This window comes from Typopeltis vanoorti, chromosome 24, assembly GCF_054136105.1.
Source record: "Typopeltis vanoorti isolate ZY-2024b chromosome 24, IOZ_Tvanoo_1.0, whole genome shotgun sequence".
Classification (NCBI taxonomy): domain Eukaryota; kingdom Metazoa; phylum Arthropoda; class Arachnida; order Uropygi; family Thelyphonidae; genus Typopeltis; species Typopeltis vanoorti.
Window position 1 is genome coordinate 9,714,430 of NC_143572.1, and position 18,540 is coordinate 9,732,969.

The 18,540-nt window shown below is 35.3% G+C and overlaps 1 protein-coding gene across 2 annotated transcripts in view; it reads left to right on the top strand.

Annotated features, from left to right (window-relative positions):
* Nucleotides 1–18,540, top strand: part of Usp32 (Ubiquitin specific protease 32) — an 808,142-nt gene that overhangs the window by 441,856 nt on the left and 347,746 nt on the right. For both annotated transcript variants that reach the window (XM_090413901.1, XM_090413902.1), the window contains exons 18-19: nt 9,551–9,632; nt 17,952–18,026. In XM_090413901.1, the coding sequence (XP_090270027.1) occupies nt 9,551–9,632; nt 17,952–18,026 (157 nt within the window). The remainder of the gene's footprint in view (nt 1–9,550; nt 9,633–17,951; nt 18,027–18,540) is intronic.

An 18,540-nucleotide genomic window follows, 5' to 3' on the forward strand; every position in this document is an offset into this window, starting at 1 on the left:
CAAGGATATTACTTAATGATAAACCACCAGACACTTGCATAGAAAATAATGAATACTTCAGTATCCACTGAAAGTAAATTAAACTTACCAAATGATCCTGATACATCATATGATGTATTGAATATTTTTCTAATAGGAAAAATTATACCTATTTTACCTATTAGAAAAATGGGAAAAACGTTTCCTTTTTTGGTTCTCTTACAAATGTGTATTACAAGTGTGTATCTTACAAGCATTCCTAGATAAGAAAACAGTGGTTAAAGTAAAAAAATCAGTACTTCAAACTTAGCTGCAATACAGCCTGAAATATCTGTTTAAAAAAAAAAAAAATTTCTCATACTCGTGGTAGTTAGTGAGGGACAAGAAGACAGTTGATCTTCTAGTCTCTTCTGACTATGCCATTGTATCTTCCAATTCATAATATATAGACTAAGGAAAATTACCTGCCACTTCACCTTGAACAATTGACCACATGCCTCCTTTGATTTTTTGTCAGAAAGACACAAGAAAAATTTTCCATAATATAGAATCCTAATATGTCTCCAGGTCCAGATGTAGCCGTTGAATTTTTCTAAAGACTTGTATTCAGAATTAAAATCCATTGTATGTTGCCTCTGTAATCTTTTGTAATCAATGGCATCTACCCAAGAGCATGGAAGAAAGACATTTCTCTTGAAAGTAATGGAGAAGGCAAGTAACACTACCTTGCAGACTTACTGATTACTTAGTCATCACCAGTATGGATTCTGTCACTCTTTTTCCATGGTAAATCTAGCTACCTTTAATAGCCTTTGGACACAAGCCAAAGAAAACTTTGGAGAAACTCACATGATTGTCCTTGTTATTTCCAAGGTGTTTGGTGAATTTTGCCATCGGCTCCTCCCCCCATCTGTACCATGAATATCATTTAGGTGTCTTTGGTTTCCTTCTGATATATTCATCTACCTTGAAAACACTTCTAGTTTTCCCCAAACTGATAAAACTCATATATTACATTCACTTATCTTTATCTTTAAGTTAAGACAGGAAAAAGTATGATACAAAAGAAACAATGTTTAATTAAATAAATATACAAACATAATTATTTACATAAGAAAACTGTAAGAGAATACACTTTCTCTCTCACACATGCACCAGCATGAATTTAAACTCAGGAATTTTAAAAAATTCCAACAATAAATAATACAAAGGAAACAAATTCCTGTACTAATCCTCTCTAGAATTAAATAACTATAGCTTTTTACTACAGTCAGTAAACAAGAAATAAATGAAACACATTCTTTTAGTAATCCACTCTGAGATTAACAGCCATTGCATTTTAATATAATCAGTTCAAATGAGAAAATTTTCTCACTCTAGTACACAGTTAATACTCTTTACAAAATAAGGAGAACGTTTTACTTCTGTAGTTTGAGTAAAAATTATTCTCAGGAATATTAACCTTACTCCAGAAAGTTAAACATGAAGACAAAATACATTAAACTGTTGCTTTACAGTTCCATAAACGTAATCTTGATTACTTGATTCATTTCCTATCCTTGTCTGAATAATAGTTGTCTTCAGTATTCTGTAATGCACATACTATTACGAGAAAGACTGTTCAGAAGAAACATGCAGCTTCCTGCAAGAGAAAATGTTCCATCTTCATTTCATCTATTGCCAGGAACAAACTCAGGCTTATTTGTATACAAATAGTAGCCAAAGCTATCATTATTTCTTACAACGAAAACTATATTCTATGCCTTTTTCTGGTACTCGCACATTGTTTGATGGGAATAATTAATATAAATTAATATATAATTCCAGATAGGCCTTTTTCTGGTACTCGCACATCGTTTGATGGGAATAATTACTTCCAGATAAATCCATAGTACCGAATACATTCCTATAACCCTTTCTTCTATCAAAATGGGTACCTGTCACCACACATTACCTTGCCATAACAAAACAGTATTCAAGGCCTGCTTCTAGATTATTTTCTGGTGGTTGCTTATCTCTTGAAAGAAATAACTACTTTCAGATGAATCTTCAGTTATGACTTCCCGTAATCACATATTACTCAGCCATGTTTCTTCCTGTCTACTCTCTCTTTCTCAATCTTCACATGCACGTGCCAGCTTCAAACTTGCTGGTATTGGCCAGAATGCAGCATGCATGTCAGAACCACGAACATTATAACATTAACTAAAGTTACATCCATTTTTAACAACAACATTTTTCAGCATTATAACACTAATTACGGGTATAGACCATATTTGTCTGTTCCAGTCTCATTATCCATCCAATATCCTTTTTTGAGGTTTACTCTGCTTCTCTTTCCAATTGGCTTATATTTTAGTATTTGTTTAGGATGTCGGGTGTTAGCCATTCAGTTTACATGTTCAATCCATTTTTGTTTATAATTGTTTAGTTTTTCTTCTATTGATTTTCTTTTTCGTTCTTTTAAGATGTCTTCGTTCCTTTTAGTGTTTTTAGTTTTTAGTGTGTATTTTGCAGTTCTCATAAATCTCATTTCACTTGTTTTTATTCTTTGTTAATTTTGTTTATTTATTACCCAAATTTCACTGCCATATAACAATGTGGGCACTGCTAAAGTATTGTATATTTTCAAGTGTGTTTCTTTTTGTACTATATTTGGGTTGAGTGTTCTATTTATCAGGCCTATAATCTGTGAAAATTTTGAAGTTTTTAATTTTTTCTTTTTCTCCTTCATATGATATTTCACATCTAAGATAACTGAAAGTATTTTTCTGTTCTATTATTTTATTACTAATAACTATTTTGCTTCTAACTGGAGTTTGTCCACAAAATGCCACAAAATAGGGGTGCTTAAGGGTCAAAGCTGTATAACTGAGAGGAGACCTCCACATAGCCTTTAAAGGAATGCGGAGAACCGACCAGGGCTTCTGACCTAATGTCCAATCCTCACCTTCTCGTGGTGCACCCTGTTGGGTATCTACTTTGATACTGAACGAACGAGGATGGGCTGGCAATTTGGGATTTAGCCGACCAAATTGTATTCTTATTGGTTAAACCAAAATAAAAAATGATGGTATAACATGACAAAATTTCATGCCGGCTGGGGCGTCGCCCGGTTAAACAAGGCTCCCGTTGTTTTCGCCAGGGAACCAGGGCGAACAGTGAAAAGTCAGCTACTGGAACAAATCTGAAAACAAACCCCAACTCAACATCACCAGAGTTAAAGATCGGTACTATCAACGTAAGAAGCCTGAATGGCAAAGAAATGGAGCTAGCTGAGGAATTAGATAAGTACCAGATCGACATAATAGGGGTGACTGAAACAAAAAAGACCAAAACTGGTGAGATCTTTCTGAGCAATAAATACAAAATGTTATATTCAGGCAATGACAATCACGGAAAAGAAGGAGTAGCCATAGTATTCAGCACAAAATACGAGGCTAATCTTCTTGAATGGCAGTCAGTCTCAAGTAGAGTAATGTGGGCAAATATGAGAATGGGGAACTGGACAATGAGACTTATTTGTGCCTATGGTCCCACAGAAGGTTCTACTAAGGTAGAAGTGGAGGAATTTTTTGAGGCTTTAGAAAAACAAACTGACACAATGAAAAAGGAAAAGTTGGTCCTTGTTGGGAATCTAAATAGTAGAGTAGGAAATGATTGTGAGACATACAAAAATATTTTGGGAAAATTTGGAGAAAAGAGCAAAGCTAATAATAATGGCAAATATCTGTTGGATTTCTGCTCAGGACATGGACTGGTTATTACTAACACCATGTTCCAACATAAAAATGTGCACAAATTCACATGGAGAGAAGAGGCTAGGAATAAGAAAAGTCTCATTGACTATGTCATTGTTGATAGTGATGTTTTCTCCCTGGTGCAGGACACCAGAGTGTACAGAGGATTTGAAATTGGAAGTGATCACTATTTAGTCTTGAGCAGGATAAAATTGAATTTCATATTGAGAAGAATAACATGTAAGAAAGTTTTAAAGCGAATAAAAGTTGAGCACTCTCAGATGTGAACTGTAGACTAAAATACACAAAGATTATTGAAAAGAAAATGAAAGAGTTTGAGAACAGGAATCAAACCTTGGAGATTCAGTGGCAAACTCTGAAGGAAACATTGATTGATTCTGCCAGAGAGGCATGTGGTTGAGATTGTGTGCAAGGATAAAAAAAAATCAGAACTCCCTGGGACACAGGAAGTTAAAGAGGCAGTGAAGGAAAAGAAAAAAGCATATCAAAAGTTCCTGGCAAATAAGTCAGCTTTTACTCTTACAGAATACAGAGACAAATGTAAGAAAGCTAAACAGTGTGTAAAACTAGCTAAACAAAAGTCATGGGAGGACTTTGGCAAGAATATAGAAAATAAATATCAAGAAGGTGGCAAAATATTCTGGAGGTTGTTGAAGAAGCTTAGGAATGGAGGAAAGAGTGCTGTAAAAAGAATTAGAGATGATAAAGGTGAAATGAAAAGAGGAGAATAAGATATCCTTGAAGTATGGAGTAATTACTTTGAAAAACTGCTAAATGAAACAAACAGTGATGACAGCACAGTGATAAAAAACACTGACCAGGCATGCAGTCAGGAATACATATCCATACCTGAAGTAGAAAAATCCATCAAAGGCTTGAAATGTGGAAAGGCAGCTGGAGTAGATGATATTCGACCAGAAATGCTGAAGTATGGTGGTATAAGAGTCTTACAGTGGCTGCACTGCATAGTTCAGAAAGCCTGGACAGAGGGACGAATTCCCGATGATTGGAGTAGAGCTCTCATAGTACCCATATATAAAAAGGGAAATAAAACTGAATGTGAGAATTACAGAGGTATTTCCCTACTGAGTGTTCCTGGCAAGATCTATGCAAGTATACTTGAGAAACGGTTGAGAAGAATTGTGGAAGAAAAGCTTGGTGAAGAACAAGCTGGATTCAGGCCAAATAGAGGCTGTCAGGATCAGATCTTCACTTTACGACAAATAGTCGAGAAAGCATGGGAATATAACAAAGATCTGTATTTAAGTTTTGTCGATTTGGAAAAGGCATATGACAAGGTGCCAAGAGAGAAGCTATTCAATACGCTGCAGTTATATGGTGTCAATGGGGCATTATATCAAGCAATACTTAGTCTTTATTTGAGTTGTGAGTCAGCAGTTAGAATTGAAGGAAGTACAGGAAGATGGTTTAATGTTAAATCTGGTGTGAGACAAGGATGTACATTATCCCCTCTGTTATTCATTATCTATATGGATCACATTATGAAGGAATGTGGTATTAAACCTGATATCAAAATTGGAGATGTTAATGTCAGCTCTTTGCTTTATGCGGATGATGTTATACTTCTAAATAAATCCGCTACAAGTCTGCAAGATTCTCTGACTAAATTGAATAGCTGTTGTAATAGATATGGTATGAAGGTCAGCAATAAAAAGACAAAGACAATGAAAATAGGCAGAATCATTGAAAATGTCAACTGTGTTGTGAATGGAGAACCTGTGGATCAAGTAAAACATTTCAGCTACTTAGGCACAATTTTTACTGAAGATGGTAAACTAAATATAGAAATAGACAACAGAATCAGCAAAGCTGGTATCGTGGGAAGTCAATTGAATAAATTCATATGGAATAAGAAAGAAATTAGTCGGAACACTAAATTAGCTGTATACAAGACTGTGTTCAAACCAATTTTAACTTATGGATCTGAGAGCTGGGTCAGAAGTAAAACACTTGACCAAAGACTAGAGACCGCAGATATGAGAGTCCTGAGAAAGATTAGAGGCGTGAACAGATGGCATCAATGGCAATATCATATTAAAAATGAGGATATTAGGAAAGAACTTGACATTGGCAGCATCCAGTAATGCGTTAGGAGAGCTAATCTCAGATGGTATGGTCACTTAAATAGAATGGGAGAGGAAAGATTAGCAAAACAAGTGTTCTCTGCCAGGTTGGCAGGAAAACAACCCAGAGGAAGACCAAGATATAGGTGGATTGATACGGTACAAAGTGCCTTAGACGATAGAAATATAAGATCTGATAATGTTGGAGTCTTGACAAGTAACAGACTGATTTGGAGGAAAATTGTAGATAGGAAGTTAGTAATGATGTAATTTTTTCATGTAGTACTGTCATATCCTGTACACCCCTTGAGGGTACATGGCAGGAATTTGATGATGATGATGATGATGATGCCATTGTTTTAGTTTTACCTATGGAAATTTTCATTCCAAACTGTTCTACTGTAATGTTTAAATTGTATATTGCTCTTTGTAAATTGTCTTCCTTATCTGATATTATTACCTGATCATCTGCAAATAATAGCGTATTTATTTTGTATTCCGGGAAATTTCTATACCTTGATTGTTTAAGGTGTTCCACTATATTAATATTTCATTAATGTAAATATTGAAAAGTGTTGGAGACAGAGGGCATCCCTGTCGTACTCCTTGGTTTATAGATTGTTTTTCAGACAACTTTTCATTTATTTTTATTTCATTATCTTTATGTATATTCAATATTGCATGTAGTAAAATATTAGGTATATTTATTCTTTGTAATATACCAAACAGTATGTATCTTTTTACTTTGTCAAATGCTTTTTTGTAATCTATAAACAAAAGATGAGTTTCCAAATTAAATTCTCTTTTTTTCTATAAGTAATTTTAAACAGAAAGCTGCATCCATTGTAGAGTGCCCTTTTCTAACATTTTTCAAAATCAATTACATAACATTATCCTTCATTTTCTTTCTGGAAACAGACAAGTGAATTTAATTATACCATTAAATTCTTGCAAGAGAGTATTAAAAGCACATATCATCCTGCAATAAATGGCGCGGGGGGGGGGGGGGGGGGATGTTCACTTAGCCCATTTATTTCCAATTCCATTTATTAGGACTTCTTAACATATCAGTCACCTATAAAAAAATAAAATAAAATAATAATAAAAAAACATTCTTTCTTTTAAGGTTATTACACAGTGGTCAGCATTCATAATTAAGAATTTATGGAGACACACCACATGTGTTAAAATAATTACTTTATTTAATATTAGGAAAGTAACAATCGATGTTTCGATTTTAGGTCATCCTCAGGAAAATACATATGTATAAGATATAAGTTACATGCCACTACACTTTACAAAGGTAAAATGAATCTGCTGGTTAATCTTTTAACTAGCTTGACCTCTTGTGAAAAAAAACTAAATTAATATATTAAATTTAAAAAAATAGATAGATATAGATTTTTAAAAAAATTTTAAACCAATAAATATAAAAATAAATTAAAATTAAATTACAATAAATTAAAAACAGAACTACATTAAAATTTCTAAAATCCTCTTGTATTGAGATTTTCTTCTGGACTTGTTCTGGTTGCTATAGAGGGTTGCATATGGGTCCTCCACATTCATGGAATGATTAATCCATCATTTTTGTTCAAGGTTTCGATAGTGTTTTAGCATTTCACATGGCTTCTTTGAATTTTCTCTCAAACCAGTTTTGATGCGGTGTAGGGACTTGGTGCCTTTCCAGTCTATTCTATGGTATGTTTGGAGTGTGTGGTCTGATAGGCTTGTTTTACCACAATGTGGATATTTAATGTATTGTTGTGTTTGTCTTTTCTAATTAGGATCATGCATCCTGTTTCCTCTATGTAGGGTAGGTTGCATGTACATTGGATTTTGCAAACCCCTGGGTGGGCCAGGTATGGAAGAGGATCTTTGGAAGAACTGAGTAAATTTCTTAATTTGTTGGAGGTTTGAAAGTAGTCTTGATGTTGTATTTATGTAGTGTTCTGTCTATTTTTTCTGAAATGCCTCTAACATAGGGTATGGCTATGGCATTCTGGTAATCTTTTTTGTTTTTTAGTGGTATTTTATGGAGGATTTTGTGAACTGTTTTTTTATTGTAGCCATTTTTTACAAATATTTGGTTAATGATTTCAAATTCTTGCTTCAGAGCTTGTTCATTCGAGCAAATTGTTAGTGCTCTGGGTTTGAGGGTGCTGATGACTCCTAGTTTTTGTGTTGGGTGGTGGTATGAATTTTTGTTATGTATTGGCCTGTGTGTGTAGGTTTGTGGTAGATAGAAAAGGAGAGACAATCTGAGCAAGATGTGTGACGAGTGTGTCTAGAAAAGGAAGAGAGTTGTTGTTTTCGATTTCAATGGTAAATTGGATACATTTGTGTTGTTTGTTCAGGTGGCTAAGGAATGTATTTAATGTTTTGCAGCTGTGGAGCCAAATGGCAAAAATATCATTGACATATCTGAGCCAGACTTTAGGCTGGCTGAATCTAGAGCTCGTTGCTCAAAGTCTTCCATGTAAAGGTTAGCTATTTGGGGGGGGGGGGGGGGGGGGAACTGTTGTATCTGAATGAAATTAATCAGATACTCCACAATACCACATATGGTCTCCCACTTGTCTGTTGTGATTGGATTGTCGGCTTCCTCTTTGGTCATCATTGCATGTTGGACAGTTTCTTCCTTACCACTCACTTTCTTCAATCTTCACATACATGTGTCAGCTTCAGATTTACTGGTATTGGCCAGAATATAACGTAGTACTTGAACTATGTATATTTGCAAGTCCACGTTTTTTTTTGCCACCATTATGTAATATTGCCAAAGTCAACTTTACATTATAACATTAACTAAAGTTACATCCATTTTAACGACATTTTTCAAAAATCAATTATATAACATTAATCCTTTATTTTCTTTCTGGAGACAGACAAGTTTCTGGTGGAATGATTTTTTTCTCAGTAATTCTAATTAAAACTGGCAATTAAGCTGAAAACTCTCCTTCCCCTTTATTAATTTGTGAACTAAAATTTTTCTCTCATCATGGAGAAGAGATGAGCAGAATTTTCTACCTGAATACAGCATGTCTGCTTGCTATTTGTCATATTGGTATCATGTGAAAGATATTATCGAAACCTTGGCATTACTGTAGACAGTATTATTAGCTACACTCAAAAATATTCAGTCATGGGCATTGTATGCTACCTCTCACTGTGTGAGCTAAGGAAGTTTCATACTCTGTCACCAGTCTATCAGCAGCACTTTACTACATGCACAGAGTACTGTGATTTCTTATTATTCTACACAAACATATTTCAAGATCAGAATCACCTTGGATCCAGTGCTGCTTTTTTTTTCTTTCTTTTTATCTCTTCTGTATTGTCTCTATTCAGATCCAAATCGAATGCAGTATCAATACTGCTGAGCTGCATTCTATGGCTTGTAGTATGACGAGCAGTAGTGCAAGCCATACAGTGCAGCTCATACACGACTGCCAATGCAGTTACTGAGTCGCTCAGGCTTTCTCCAATTGTTTGTCTCTTTCATGTATAGCTAATGAAAGCAAAATTAACTTCTGGATATGAAATACTAGTCAACTTAGCTGTATATAATATATATAATGTACACAAATGAAGTGAAGAATGATTATAAGTAAAACTTGTTCACCCTAAACTGTAATTATGCAAGAATATATATGATTAGAGTAAATCCTACTTGAACTTTTATTTTATAACATTTTTTCCTTTTACTTCTGCATATCTTTATAGAGTAACTTAATTCTTATGGAGGATGAAGATTTAACCTTAGAACAGTTGAACATTGAAGAAAATGAACAGATTCTTATTGAAGGTAGTAAAGTTTTATTATAGTATGTTTTTAAATTTTTTGATAGTTGGCATTTTATGTTCATTCATAACTTTATTCTTATACCAGATCATCACAATCTGCATAAATTTCTAAAATCTAATTTAAAACTTTTTATCTTATAAAAGTATTTTTACAAGCTAGTTATTACTACAATTGTATTCTGAAGTCTATCTAAATGTTAATTTTTTTTTTTCATTTTATTTTACTTCATACAAATGTATGAAGTAAAATAAAATGTATGTAAAATTGTTTATAGGAGTTTGTTCAGTAGTCCTTATTTATTAAAGTATTAAAGTGATACTTAAATATGACTTTATATTGTAATACACAGCACACCTGTTTCTTATGACCATAATGTATGACATAAGAATAGCAAAATCATCATCCAATTTCTGATATCTATCCTTGAGCGATATTCAGAATACTATGATTAAGTTTATAATATTAGAAATTACCAATTGAAAAAGTGATTTCCTATATAAATTTCACCAAGTAAGACCATCGCACCAGTTCTTAAAAAGGATTAATATCACTAAAAAACCTGTAAGTACTCTAAGTTTCTCATAAGTCTTTTTTAATCATATATCAGCCATGTGCAAGTGCTTGTTAGTGCATAACGTAAAATTCAGAGATGGTAGCAACAAAGCCTAATGACAACAGCGTTCTGAGCATAGCTAACACAGCACTGATAAATCCAGTGGTGCTGTTGATTATCACAGACACTGGAAAAACTCCTTCTCTGTGATTTTTTGTTGCGAGTGGTCACATGTTCACTGTATAAAATTTGATGAATCGGCATATAGACTTCTCATGAATTTGAACCAGCCTTTCTTCTGCCCACTGTGCCTCCTCCTCAACAGCTGGAAGAAAAATGACAAAGGTGACAAAACAGAGAACATTGACTACAGAAGAGGAATACTATTGCAGAAATTGCGTGCTGTTAATAGCCAACTTGAAAACCAAAGTATGCATAAAGAATAAGTATGACCCAACCACTTTACAAATATATGTAGTCTCAGATCCAACTTCAGCTGTGTCCACTATCACTTCCAGTATGAAAAAAAACCCACCTACTTTTTTTCCTTACAGATACCAAAATTTCACCCTCTCCAAGCACTACCCATCTCAACTTTCCCAAATATACAGTCTTTGACTCCTTTCAGCTCAACTGTGGTATTTGTGCATACAATACCAGAGAGCATTCAACTTAGAATCTCCTAATTACAATCTGCTTTGGCCAAAAATTTCTCTGTCCTACTCTATCAAATTTATATGCTGTCTGTATCACTCTCCCAATGTCACCAACCACTCTGAACTCTTCAACTTCCTCTCCTTGAAAGTTGATGCCCTTCAGTCCAACTTTCGTAATAGTAAGTTTATCTTACTCAACAATTTTAACATTCACAATACCAACTGGTTTTCCTTTTCTAACTGCGCAGACCAATCAGGTAGATATGTTGAAACATTTGCCATCACAAATGACCTTACACAAATTGTTCACATGCCCACCAGACTACTAGATAACACCAAACACTCTGGACCTCTTCCTTACTAATGATTCCTCCAAATGTACTATGAAGCTTGTATCTCCCTTAGGTAATTCAGACCACACTCTTGTGCTTATCTCTTCATCCACACAATGATTCTCAACCAAGAGTCATCTGGCATTATAAGAATGTGGGGGGGGGATGACCTCTGCTCTTTCTTTGCCTTATTTCCTTTCATTTGGACTATTGCTTTCATCCCAATTGCCATCCCTTAATTAAGCTTAAGTTCTACAAAAAATGCAACAGGGTTGTACAAATGAACCAAGCATACTGAACTGGCTATCATCAAGAACACCATCTTCTTCACTTGTGTAAGCAGTGAGGAACAAATATTCCTTACTATTTACACCAAAGCCTGAAACAGTTGCAAGAAAACCATCAATGCATGAAAAAAAAAAAAAAAAAAATTTCCAAAGAACCTAAAGCAGGAAACTTGCATCATGCCCAAATGGCAGCAGCAATGCATTTTGGTCTCTTGTCAGGTAGTTGGCTGCAACTTTTGCCCAACATTGCTCCTACCACTACTTCACCCAGATAAATCTATTGTATCACCCATAGAAAAAAGCCAGTCTCCTGGCATCAATACATTTCCTCAAATGCCTGCCTCCAACCATTTCTAACACCCAACACTCATTGCTTCCTCTGACCTTTCACCAGAAAGTGATAAAAAAAAAAAAACCCTGTGCAAATTAGATCAAGTCCCTTGGACCTGATGATATTCCTCCATTTCTCCTGAAGATTTGCACTCCATAATTGAATCGTACTCTATGTTACCCCTTTATGTTCTCTTACTCCACTGGCATATGCCCTATACCCTGGAAATTAGCCCACATCCAACCTTTTTCCAAGAATGGTGACAAATCCTTACCATCAAACTGCTGCCCAATATCTCTCTCCCCTCCCTCCCTCTCACACACACACACACACACACACACACACACACACACACACACACACACACACACACCTCAGTCCTTTCGAAAGTAATGGAGAGAAAACCAAAAACACCCAACTCATACATTCCTTGAAAGCACCCTGCTAATAAATGACTGCCAGTATGGATTCTGCCATTGCCATTCAACAGGGAATCTGCTCACCTCTGGATAAGTACCATGGAAAAGTTTGGCAAATCCCAAGTAGCTGCACTTGATATCTCCAAGGCTTTCGACCAGGTCTGTTAAGTAAGCTCCTGTCATTCAATCTGTCCCAAGAATTCAACTGGGCTGCCAGTTTTCTTACTGGATGCAAATTGTGCATAATGATGGACAATTCTCCATCTTCTAACTGTGTAACTAATGCTGGGGTTTCACAAGGTTTTGTCCTCTCATCCCATGCTCTTTCTTCTGTACATCAGTGATCTGCTCCAGTTGACCATTGTTTCAATAGACAGTTGTGCTAACAATAGTACATTACATTCATCCTTCTAACTTGATTAATCTTATACCAAAGAAAGCATTGCAATCCACAGAGCAGCAACCTCGGCAGACCTGAATTCTGATCCCCAAACCATTCTTTGATGGGGCTGAGATAACCTTGTCAATTTCAATATCTGTTAAACACAGTTCTGCCTTATCTTCCCTCCAAAAAAAATAAAAATAAATAAAAACAACCACATTCTCCCAGCCTTACCTCTGGGTGTTGTCAGTGACAACACCCAAATCTCTAGGCAAGATGAGATTTCCCTCTTTTGGGATTACCTTGACATCAAGACTATTGGCATAAATACATTACAACCATTTCCTCCTCAGCATCCAATTCCTCTTTTGCTCAAGGCTTTACTTCTGAACAGCTATAAATCCTGTAGAGATCACAAATTCTCCCCAGCCCCACCATCCAGCTAGTACTACTCATGCATCTGGACCAGTGCTCCAAAAGTTCCCTAAAAATACTTGATGCAATACCGAAGAAAGCAGTCAGACTGATTAATGACTCATCTCATACCAACTCACTCTAAACATAAGAAACTAAACATCTCACATAGATGTTTAGTTTCTTCTGCATGCATCTTCTATAAATATTTCTATGGGAAATATTCATCAGAACTAGCATCAGTAATTTTCTCTCTCTCTGTCTCTCTACCAAATCCATTGAAGAACATGTAGCTGACTCCAAAAATCCCTTCACAGTCCAACTCCATACTCACAGAACATGTTTCTCTTCCTCCTCCTTCATTCATGTTGCTGTACTCTGGAACATCCTCCCCTCTCATGTGTTTCTCAAGGAATACAAATCAGATGTGAACAAATTCCTTCTTTCCCAGATCTCTTTCCATTCACACTACTAACATATAACAGGTTGACCACAATCTCTTTTGTATGAGCCCAACATAAAAAACTTTGTCAACAATTTTCCTCCATATCAGTCATATTAGTCCTGACTCCATATTAGTCAGGATTCCAGTATTGTAAGTGCATCGGTCCACCAAGATTTCAGTCTTTACTTTTTTTTTCCTTTGCCATACTGTTTTGCTATCTTTTCCTCTCTCATTCTGTTTAAATGACCATTAGTTCTGCTCCTACTTTCCTGAATGTTTACAATTTAAGTTTCCTTCTAATATCTTCATTTTTAGTGTAATTTTGCCATTGAATCAATTCCAGAAGTTTCATGTCTTGTTTCTAATCTTTGAACAACCGTATATGTCTTAAAAATGAAAATCTGATCATAACAATAACCCCTGTTTGGCTAAACACATCTTGTTCTTCTCCAAATTTCTCCTTCACAGTTTTTCTCATTTTCTTCTGAAGTATGCTTGCATAAATCTTACCTTAAACTCTCAGGAGACAAATTCCTCTGTTATTCTCACGTTTATTTCCCTGTTTCATAGATAAATACTGTGGTCAGCTCTACTTGAATATTTTGAGTTATTACCAGATTAACGTGCATCAAATTTTTCATAGGATGGGTGGGCACAGAGGGAGAACAAGAAACCATCCCTGGAAGCTGTATAAAGATGTGAGCAAAAATAGTGAGGATTGGGTTCTTTTGCTTAGAGTTATGGGTGGTTGGAATGTATTGCCTGAAAGTGTGGTTGATGTGGAGACAGGGAATTCACTCAAGTCACAGTATGATGTGCTGTGTTTGTGATAGAGGTCTGATGATGATGATGATGATTTTGTGACATCTCCAAGGAATAGACTCATCAGGGGATGGCATCTATTCTACAACACTCCATCTTTGCCACTTCATCCAGCAAATACACAAAACCACTACTACCATCATCATCTACACAACAGCACCTACTGCCCACTACCACCACTAGTTTTTTTTTTTCTTTAAATTGCATGTGTTCTGAAGGCTGATTTGGCTGTATGTGGGATGAAAAGCCCGAGTTTCTGGGAGAAAAAAACCCTGCTATCTTGAAAAAAAAAACCATATAAAGATTTCTCCCATCACAATGAGAATTAATCTTAGGCCTTTTCCAATTGAAGGGTGCAGTTTAGCATTGTTCTTCCGCTTGCACTATAGAGAAACTTAATATTTTACAATATTTTGGTTCTAAATATCCAGTCTTAATATTCAGTATGTATGCATTCCTGGAAAAAGGTGATTAAATATGGCTTTAATATTCTAAAGAGTGATGTGTTATAATGGGAATATTCTTGGGTCTAAACATCCAGTCCCGTTATTTAGTTTGGAAGCATTTATGGAAAAAAGGTGATTAAAACTCCATCATAACACATCACCAGATTAATGTGCTATAATGGGGATACTAATTTTTGACTATCCAAACATATTGGTTATTCAACCTTAAATATGCTGGAGTTCTTGTACTAAATAAAAATATACCAGAGTGTTAATATATCATCATTTAATAATACATTTTACAAGTATTAAAAATTGAAGAAACACAGCTTTTGATAAATATTTTATTGTGCAATAGTTATCCAATATCCTTTTTCTGCTTAGTTTACAAGAATTATCAATTATCATAGAAGGTAGTGCATTGGAAGAAATGATATTACTGGTGGGATTTCAGTCAAAATATGCTTGGCTATTTGATTTAACTTAATGATTTAGCTACTCTGTCATAGCATTTGCATCTCTATAAGTTACACTATTATTATATTCTATTCCTGTTAAGGTAAAACCCTCTGTTAGTGGAATCATGAAATGAGCTAATGAGAGACAGTTGTACAGTGTGCTTTTTTTTTTGTCTTCTACTGATTTGGTTTACAACTTTGTATTGTTGTGGATTATTCAATCCTCTAATCATAGGTTGGCAGACCTAACATTGTTTTTTCTTTTTTTAATTATTATTATTTTAAATTTATGCTTTACATTTAAAGTAAAAGGTTTAATGTATTTTTTTCTTCTCCATGGAAGATTTGCAGATCTCAAATTAATTCTTTTGCATTGCTATTGTCAGTATTTCTCTCTCTTTGAAGCCAAAAACATTTGCTAGATTTGATTAGAACAGCACTTGTCTGAGAAAGGTGAATCACTACTATTAAATGCCTGTGATGATTTTTTTAAAAAAAATTCTGTACTACATTCAGCCACCACACACACTGTCAAATATAAGATCAGATGGTCAAACATTTTTTTTTAGAGTTCAACAGTTTCCACCACTTTACATGAAGTAAATCGTGTATAGTGGTAGAACTGTGAAGAGGCTTCTGTAATAAGAGGCTTTGGCACGGAAAGTTAATAATTGTTTTTTATGTTACGTTTCTCTATGTGGTTTCAAGAGAAGTTCCTGGATAAACAATGATTATAATCATCTAACTGTTACAACTGCAGTGTATTAACTGCAGATTTACTGAAGGTCGTCTTGCTGCATATCTGGTCATATTGCAGACTTTTCCCCTTCTTTTTTTTTTTTTTTTATTTGCTATCTGCTTATGTAATCTTAAATTTACACATCTGCACTGGTGCTCTCTCTCTCTCACAGACACAATCTGTATCATTCTGGTTAGCTCAAAATTAATAATGTATATGATTTATATTTTTATTTTGATGGAAGGAAGTAAGTAAGAATAACAATATCTTATATTAGAAGTTATTAAAAATATGAAACAAGTCGACATGTTTATTAAAATTCAAAGAAAATAAATATCCATGATTATTTCATGGCTGAGCAAAAATTGGTTTCTTTTTGAAATTGACTTAAAGCTCATAGAACAAAACCTTTGGCACAATTTTCTTTTTGTATTTTGCTGCTAAAAGGCTAATACAGCCTAGAAGCATCCTGTATATTTCTCTTTCATTACTGTTTTTAATTAAGGATTTCACTGGCCTTTCAGCTCTACTGAATTTTTGGTTCTTATTATAGATCAGGCAGACACTTTCTGAGCACATAAACCCTTTAAATGTTAAGTTGGAAAGATATTTTCTTGTGAAATGTGAAGTCTGTAAACAAAAATCAGGAAGAAAAAAAGGCAAAAGACTTTGGCCTTCAGCATAAACTTGTAAGAAGAATAAATATCCATTGGCAAAAGGAATACAGAACAACTACAGGTCAATGTCCAGTCTGGAAAACCAATTCAAGGCCTCATCCGTCACCTTGTGGATGTCCTGTAGGCCACCACCGTGAAATTGGCGCCTTGGGCAGTCGTACACAATATGAGTAATCGTCTGAGCCATGGGAGAACACTCACAATAAGCGTGATGATCTGACAGCTCCCATTTATGCAGAAGGTAGCCACATCTGCCCTGGTTAGTTCTGATCCTGTTTATTGATGACCAAATCTTCCTAGGAAGATCAAAACCAGACTGCAGAGCACAGGGATCTTCTACCAAGAAGCCATTTGTTGGGAGATTGTTGGACCAGTATTCTCTCCATATGTCAGATATTGATGGCAGTGCAGCTGAAAAGAGTTTGTCCATGGATCAGAGAGGCTTTCTAGATTTGAGGCAAAGACTAGGTGGGTTTATGAGAGTCTAGTGTAGGGGCAGGAGTGGGTTGCTCATTGCTTTATTAAATTCCTTAATCCTGGCTTGTCTTCACCATATGTGTGGTGGAGCAATGTTAGATAGAACAGGCAGCCAGGAGAGAGGGGTGCTTCTCACTGTCCCACTAATTGTATGCATGGTAGAGTTTAGCTGGGTGTCTATGATGTTAGTGTTTGTGTGTGTGTGTGTGTGTGTGTGTGTGTGTGTGTGTGTGTGTGTGTGTGTGTGTGTGTGTGTGTGTGTGTGTGTGTGTGTGTGTGTGTACTTCTTTCCCAGACAGGGGCACAATATTCTGCTTTAGAGAATGCTAGGGCTAGTGCAGACGACCTTAGGACCTGCACCACAACCCCATATTGTTCCAGCAAGCCTTGAAATGATATTATTTCTGTTTTTAATTTTATTGGAGAGGTTGATGATGTGCCTTTTATAGGTTAGGCTTCTGTCCAGGCTCACTCTAAGATATTTTGGGTGAGGCTCGTGTTCTACCATTTTTCCACAGAAAGAAAGGTTGAGTTGTCAATTCGCCTCTGCATTGTACAGGTGAAATACTGAGGACACCATTTTTGTTGAATTTGGCTTCAAGTACCACTGCTTGAATTATTCTTCCAGGGTGTTCAGGTCTGTATTCAAGATTGATTCTAGGTTGGTAAAGGAGGTGGATTGATGTAAGATCACTAGGTCATCAGCGTACATATACTTGCTTGATCTGGTATGAGTAAATACACATAGATGTTAAAAAGTATAGGGGATAAATAGTTGTTTGCATATTTATATTAGTTCTGTGTGGTCCTCAGAATCTTTTATACCAGTCCTTTACATGTCTCATAATAGTAGTGAATTTTGTATTATTATTATTTTTCAGTGAGAAATAAAGATCAAACCTGGCCAGAAGAAATGTCTAGTTTGATAAATGCAAAGCTGGATCAAAGAAGTCAAGGTATGTGTGTGTGTGTGTGTTAAGTATGAAATGCAAAGTTTTATTATTGCATTTCCTAGTAAATTTTACTAGACAAATATACTATTCTTGTTATAATCCTTTATACAAACATAAAATGTGTAGTATCTTTGTGACTAGGTTACTTGTATATAGAAGCTGTTGACTTCTCATCAGTTGTCTTGGTATCCCATAATGCACAGCATACTTCGTTTCAAGCATATTTACTGCTGTACATTATAGGAAAGGTTCACTACCCCAGTTGTCTTTGACCTTATTAAGATCTCATCAGTGTGAGCTACATTGAGGGAGATACTGAGGTTAAATCAGTGCAAGAGTTATATTTTCCATATACACTATGTTGATAAAAGTATTTGGTCACTTATTGTGGTCAAAAAAATGTGTTTTAATTACATTTCTAGTACATTTGGCCTTAACTACCCTTCTTGGCATGCTTCCGACCAATTTATGATACATAGCAGCAGAAATATTCTTCCATTCCTCTTACAAAGCTACT